Source organism: Penaeus monodon, chromosome 13 (genome assembly GCF_015228065.2).
Source record: "Penaeus monodon isolate SGIC_2016 chromosome 13, NSTDA_Pmon_1, whole genome shotgun sequence".
In the NCBI taxonomy this organism is placed as follows: Eukaryota; Metazoa; Arthropoda; class Malacostraca; order Decapoda; family Penaeidae; genus Penaeus; species Penaeus monodon.
Genome location: NC_051398.1, coordinates 49,787,510 through 49,795,009, shown reverse-complemented (window position 1 = coordinate 49,795,009; position 7,500 = coordinate 49,787,510). Strand labels below are relative to the sequence as shown.

Here is a 7,500-nt window from a genome sequence, read left to right as displayed (position 1 = left end):
CAGAGAATATGATGCATTTTGTATTAGGGATAATCCTAGAAAATATAGTTATATTTACACATGTACAGTTCAAGCATACCCAAGATGAGTATGTTTTTAAAGAGAGAAATACTTCTGCATTTTTACACTTGCAAAATGAAATCTTTTATTGTGATAACTGTAAAGTAAAAATGAAATGATATTATATAGATCTATATTTTATATTATATGGAAAATATGATGCTGTGGAAGAAGATAAACCAGGCTGCTAATTTAGAGAAGTTCAGGATTAGTAATGAATATTAATGCTTAGAATGGATTCTTTGCCAAGTAAGTTCAGATGACTCTCAGGTTACTTCTGAGTGACTTGCACACAGAATGATAAAAGCAAGGAACTTCAATTTTTTTCCAGTTTTTAAAACCTTCACTTTAAAATGTTCACTAAATTTTGCAAACATTTTGAGTATTACTCTTGGAAATGAAAATCTGTTTAGGGATGAAAGGTTGTTGTCCAAGTATTGTAAGTTTGCCAAGAATACCTAACAGCTTTAAGAGATCTCCTTGAGTCAGTGAAATAAAGTCTCGCAAAATGAGGGTGAGTTTTCTGCTATATTGCTACACTATACTGACTTTTCCATGGCTTTTATCATTACTTTGGAAGACTACCATTGAAGTTTGCAATGATTTATGTAAATATTTTCATCCTCAACATTATGTAAAAACAACAACAGAGATGTGTATGTCATTGTTAACAGTATCACAAAAAGAGTCTCTGGTGTATATATATTTTTCTTCACAATAGATCCATTGTTGATTTTAGTGATGTCATTAGAAAGCAGTGTATCCAACTTTTTTTTTCAAGTGTTATATTTCGGAGGTAGTCTTGATTATTTTCTCTCTTGAAAAGGGAACATGTGAATATAAGCTGTATTCTAAAATGTGCTAACATTTGTAACCACATGTATTTATTCATTTTAACTGACCCTAATTATGTAAAGAAGAAAAAGAAAGGTTTAGTTACTTGAGATTTTTTCCAACTTATATTTTTAAGTCTTATAGTGCATTATTTTTAAGAAATACAAGAACTGTATATTACTTGCTAGATTTTTATAGTATTACTATTTAATACTGCATATTAAGAACATGAGTTAGTTCTAGTTGTGAGTTTGTTTTAGATTAGAAAATTTGTCATCATAAAAATACTTTGATAGTGCAAGTAGAAAGAATCTTTCTGTGGCACTTGTTATTTGCCTGATAAGACCGTAGAAACACCAAACACTGTGTTACTGTTTAGTCTATTAAAGATTACCCTTTTCAGTAATGTAACTAGCAATTTCTTGGTGTTGTTTTATTGCTGTAGACAAGATGCAAGGTTACATATCTCAAAGGCATATGTATTAAGAAGTGAAATAAAAGGGTCATTTTGTGTTTTCAAGACTGACATGTCTATGATTTTCCAAGTAGGCTAGTCATTCTTTTCTTAGATTAGTACGTCTATACATCCTTTTAAGAAGTTTCCTTTCATGTAGAATGTACAAACAAGAAACTACATATGGTATGGAGAGGGTTGCTAAGTATTCTTAAAAGACTTCCCCCTTCACCATGAAGACATGCACGTCCACTTTCGTAGGTTTGAAAAGTCTCGTTCAGACCTGCACTAATCAAATTATATTGCAGATTTTTATTTATTGTGACTATAAAGTGTAAATTTACTTGATAGGAGGACGAAGAACTGGAAACGGTGAGGCATGATCTGGAAGATTTCTCAGAAGATGATGACAGTTTTCAGCAGCTTCTTTACAAGTAAATAAATACAAGTTGTTCTCTTTCTTTTTGATTTAATGCTCATTTGATATCACTGACATTGTGGAATAAACTTTCTTTCTTCTTCTTCTTTTTTCTTTCTTTCTTTTTCTTACTATTCATTAGCTTTTCTCAGATATGTGAGTGTGGTCTTTTTAGCCAGTAACAATGTTCTACAAACATATCTTTCTGCTTAATCACTAGGCAAGAGCACGAGGAAGCTGAGCTCCGACGTCGCCACCAGCAAGAACGGGAAGCCTACAAAGTCCAGCGCCTACAACGAAGCCAGAATAGTAGACGACCTCAGTCTCTACGCCTGGCTTCATCCCCGGGTCCCCCCACACCAGGCACGACTCCAACGTCGCCACACTCCCAGTCAGACTCAAAGCAGTCAGAGAAATGTGATTTCCCAGTTGGTGCTAATGGTGATGCAGCCATTGCATCCGATCATTCTGTGGATACCTCCAGTAGTGGCACAACGTCAGGAAAGAAAGGGCGTACAATCTCAGAGGATATGTTAGAGTTGGTTCAGAACCTGAGCGGCCCTCGACAGGCACAGCGGCCATCCCAAGGCAAGATGACCCTCAACCAGATGATGGCCCAGCAGAAAGCCACAGCATCATTACAACATCCAGGGCAGAGACAAGTTTATCCCACAATGGGATATGCTACTGCACCTTTTCATGGCCACATATTCCCCACATTTCATACATTCCCCTACCCGTATCAGAAGCTGTCCGATGGCTCAATAGTGGCTGTGTCCCAAGTAGATGATGTTTCTGGAACTCCCCCTAGTACTAGTAGTACCAGCAGTAGCGGCAGTAACATGCCATTACAGCAACAACCCTCACAACAGCCACCTGCCACAAGTGCCTCATGGGTACAGTGGCAACAGCAGTAGGTGTGGCCAACATTCCAAGCTCCCTCTCAGGGACAGGAACCTGCATCTGTGATCCTCTAATTTTGTACTCCCACATATGGAGATGAGCTCAGCAACGGCAGTGGAAGCAACATGGTCCTGGCAGTCCAGCAGAAGTTAACCATAGAATATTTTGTGTCTCATCCATTGAATGATATGGGTCTTACTATTGTCCATTTGAAGAACTTTACAAGTGATTTACAGCTGACAAGGGGCAGCAGTGTTTCCAGTGCTAGTTGACGAGTTTCAAACTAGTCATCAAATAGAAGGGATGAAAATGGAAATTTCTAATGTTTGTTTGCATCAGAAATAATTTGATTTTGTACCTCAGTCATCCATTCTGTTCTTTTTAGATATGACTAGATGTATTGTTTACTATAGTGATCCTTTTTTTTTATTATATTACTGTTCCATGACGTATGAGAACAAATGTATCTTTTAGGTGAATTGATCAATCATGTTGAAACACTCCTCTCTGTTCAGTGGTTGTAGATTGAACAAGGGATAAACAGTGTATATGTTGTATTATATATGTACAGTGAGAGTTGTACAGCGATGAAATAGTGGTGGGTCCTGTGATGGGAACTGCACTAGAGTATGAGGGATACAAGGCTAGCCACAGTGATTCACAAGAAGGCTAAGCAAATGCTGAATGGTCTTCCAGCTAAACACTGAAGGTTATAAATGCACATAGTGTGAAATGCCTACAGCGTGCTTATGCCAAGTGACCAGTGACTGTGGTCAGGAAGACCTTCAAATAACTCCACCCTGACTTTCCTCATAAGGTGGTATCAATGGTTCATTTTAAAGCAGGAGGCTTCCCTTTAGTTAGCCTGCATGTGTATAGCAATGTAAAGGACTGAAGCAAAGACCAAGATTATTATTGTGATGGAATTTGGTGCTACTGCACATCTCATGTGCAGTATGTAAGTTTCTAGAGATTTATTCACATGTAGAGAAAGTGTGAGGGATTACTGCAGAAGTTCTGTTTTATTTTACCAACATAATGTTGATCCAGACTATTGAAGGAAGGGATATTTTTTTTCTCTCTTTTTTTTTTTTTTTTTTAGTGTTATTTTTTATTATTAAAAGAAATAAGATAAATATATAAAGTGAACAAAAGCCATGTATTTTGAGAAGTAAATTCATCTGCTTTATCTTCAAGAATGGAATGCAAATATCTGGCAGTTTGGTGCCATCTAATCTGAAAGAGTTCAAGAAAGAAGAGTGTAAAAGGAGGATAAATTCTTTGTTTTTCCTTCTTGATAGATACGAGAAGCAAGATTGTAGTATAGGGAGGACAGAATGTTATCAGATCTTCATAATTGGTTGCTGAGTAATATTATAGGGAAGAAGTTTTTAAGAAGTTTCTTTATATCAGAACTTTAAGGCATGAAAGGGAATTTTCATACATCAAAAATTCTGATATGACACTAACACTGGTGAATAAGAATGATGTACATCAAATGAAGAGACATTTACCAGTAAAATGTGTATGGCCTTGTTGATTGTAGTGATAAACGTAATATTATCATGTAGCATCATCTCTGTCAACTGACATTTATAGGTGAATTACCTTTATCCTGCTTCAATCTTTACCAGCAATCCATGTATCTGTCCCCCACTGGTTTGTTGAATACTCCATTGCTTATGCTAACTACCAGTTAGGTAACAGCCATCATTATCATGCCAGGAGCGCCTCACTTGCATTTCATGTTTCCATTCTTACTAAGATAATTACTATGCTTTTTAAGCTTTGAAAAGCAGGAGATAGGTAGCTAACACTTCCATGTGACTACCTGTTTTGAACCTTCCTTCCATCTGTATGAGCTGATTATTATTTTTATTTTTTTATTTTTATTTTTTTTTCCTTTTGTTTTTGTTTTTTTCTTTTTCTTTTTTTTTCTTTTCTATTTCTTGCTCTGCAACCATGATGTTGAGCCAAGGTGGTGCTGAGCTTGTCCAGGTTTTAGGCACTTCTATAACCTATGTAGGATTTGCTTTTCTAGATTGCCTGTACGTAATATTTATATGTTACTCTAGAATATTGTATTATATTTTATATTCAATTTTTTTAATGCTTGAAATGTAAGCTACTAAAATTCCTTCCAATAATATTTGTAAGTTTGCATTGGTTATTGGCTATTTTGTTTGCACTTGAGTTGCATAGGGGACATGGGACTCAGCACTCCCCTGCCTCGACGTATGGTTCACCTGCAGTCTGCCATGCAGTTGTATGCCAATTGAAGAGATCTTACAAGTTTCATGGAAGTCCACTCATTAATGTGCTGTATAAATATATTGTATGATATTTAGAAATGATCAAATAAAGTGGTGCAAAATTTTACTGAGAGTGGTCTTTTATTTTTTACCCTGCAGAGTACTTCAGTGAAACTCCTTTATATATAATGCTCCAGTTAATTGTTTTGTCTTCCTGATATTTGTAAAGCATTCATTTGCACATTATCATCTGTGTAAAATTTCACTAAAACAGGACCAATGTATATCCCTTCCTTAACATTCAAGTTTTGTCTTAATGTATTATATACATTCCAGAAAATAAGGTGTATTTTTAATTGCTTCTAACCGTTCACCTGCACCTATGATTTTTAAGTTCTTCCCTTGTAGGTGCTATGTTGTACGTTTCAATATCGGTTATATTCTTAGTGTTTGTGAAAAGTTATTTCATTTGGTATGAAAAATGTATTCCTAATCATTTTCAAAGGCATCAGTTGGTTTTTTTCCTGTTCAATGTTTTTACTTGTGCTGTAATTACTTTTATTACATAATTTTATTGTTATCTTGGGAAAAAAAAAAAACATGTGAAACTACATGATTCACCAACTTATAAAACATCATTAAAAACATTATTAAAGAGGATTTTCCTAATTAATTTCCCATCATTTGAGAGGGTCATAAAGTGAACATAATGAAATATGTGTGAACATGTAAAATAAGTCTACAATATTAACATTTCCTATTTAATTTTATGGTAATATCTGTAAATACTAGAGGCAGTGATAACCTTAAAAAAATATATCACAAAGTAGAATGCCACATGCTCAAACTCTCTCATTGCAAAATATATGATTCTCTAAAAGAAAATTATATTTTCATAATACATGTTCGTGAATGCAAAGTTTATACTCTAATTAGTAGTGATGTATTAATATGATAAATTATAAAACATTTTGTAGGAACTTTCATTTTTGGATTTGATGAAATTTTAGAATTTGCTAATGATGATCATTATTGTATCAAAGCCTGGAAGGCCCAGGAAAATAAAGAAAAAATATCAGTTTAAGACGGTAACATATTAAGATATTTTAGTATAGCACTGCAATAGTTTTATTTTCATGAACAAGGAAAGAGACATTGTGTAAATTTCAATATCATACAAAAACTATTAATTTCCCATTACAACACAATAGTAAAACTCAACAAAAAATATTTCAATCACAAAAATAATTTCTTGTTAAATCTACATAGACTGGAATGTGAGGATGACGTTGGCCAGTTGCATAGTAAAGAGTTGTACAGAATGAGTTATTTCCCTTTCAAGGAGTGGAATGAATCGGTTAGGTCAGCCAATAGATGACTAATATGCAGGTCATGTGTAATTTCATACCATCTAATTAAATAGCTTGTGCAAACATAAAAAATATCAGAAATCACTATGTAGAAGATTGTTATGAAGTAGTAAGCTGAAATCATAAAGAGAACCACAGTGACTGGAAGCCAGAATCAGAACAATCGTATTAACTGCAGACCGATTAACACACCGGCTGATTTACATAACAAAATCAAATAATTCTTGTGAACCAAAAAACTAACACATTAAATAATTCTTGTGAACCAAAAAAAAAAACAACAACAACGCAATTAAGTTAGTTTCGTAAAGAAAAAATCCTGATGAGCGCCAGCAGGTACCTGGAATAGTTAATGATGGTTACAGTTATATACTGGGAAGAGCAACTGGCATATATGCACCGAATATAAGTATCTATAGGTATACTTTCTATTTGACGATGAATATGGTTTTGGGAGAAAGAACTGGCGATGTGAAGATTGTGCCACGTGAAAATAACAGTCCCCTTCCCCATGTACTAGTATATTTGGGGTCAGTGACTAGTATGACGATGAACCCGGAAGAGAGCCAAGTCTCCAGTTTCCCATATAATTAGAAAATAAAAAAGTAGAAGGTTCAAACGGTTAAAGACCTGTCCGCAACGTCAGGCACCTGTGAAGGTGACGTTACAAAGTGGAACTGCTTGTTTAGCGAGCACTTAGCCCACCTGTGACGTCATCTTTGCGTACGCGCGCCCGCCGATTATGTCCGCTCATGCGAACAGGCCCTAACATAATTTGTGCAACATAAAGTATTTTGCATGGATACTAGATCTCAAGTTAGGAGACTGACAGTGCGAGCTGGATATTGGCCTCTGCAACTGAGGGTTTCGAGCACCTAGACAACGCGAGCGGCAACGCGCGAGGGCTTGCATGCTTCCGCCGACGCCTTGATGGTGACGGCTCCCTGCATCCTCTGTAGGAGGGTGGGTGGCAGTGAGGAATCGTGATGCAGCTCTGCCCACGTCTCGCCTTCCTTCACGCTCTCGCCGACCACCTGCAAGTTGCGTTTAAGTATAATGAATTCACGCATTGAATGTAGGACGAGAGCTGTTGAGGAGTCTCGAGAATAACACAGTACCTACCTTAACGAGCATTATGCCCACGCTGTAGTTGATCGGGTCGCCGACCTTGTTCCTGCCAGCCCCGAGTTCTAAACTGATCTTCGCCAT

The 7,500-nt window shown here is 36.1% G+C and overlaps 2 protein-coding genes across 5 annotated transcripts in view; one reads left to right on the top strand and one right to left on the bottom strand.

The window, feature by feature from the left end:
* The window catches only part of LOC119580405 (serine/threonine-protein kinase WNK1-like), a 73,901-nt gene extending 68,849 nt beyond the window's left edge, over positions 1-5,052 (top strand). Inside the window, 2 exon segments of the mRNA XM_037928537.1 lie at positions 1,700-1,782; positions 1,987-5,052. Of these exon segments, the coding sequence (XP_037784465.1) occupies positions 1,700-1,782; positions 1,987-2,683 (780 nt within the window). The 3' untranslated portion in view covers positions 2,684-5,052.
* Positions 5,053-5,668: 616 nt separating this feature from the next.
* Positions 5,669-7,500, bottom strand: part of LOC119580407 (thymidine phosphorylase-like) — a 20,305-nt gene continuing 18,473 nt past the window's right edge. For 2 of the 4 annotated variants that reach the window (XM_037928538.1, XM_037928539.1), the window contains exons 9-10: positions 7,414-7,500; positions 5,669-7,325 (exon numbers count right to left, since the gene is read on the bottom strand). The exon at positions 7,414-7,500 is cut by the window's right edge and continues 29 nt beyond it. In XM_037928538.1, the coding sequence (XP_037784466.1) occupies positions 7,167-7,325; positions 7,414-7,500 (246 nt within the window). In that variant the 3' untranslated portion in view covers positions 5,669-7,166. The remainder of the gene's footprint in view (positions 7,326-7,413) is intronic. The other 2 variants (XR_005229377.1, XR_005229378.1) reach the window with 2 other exon arrangements.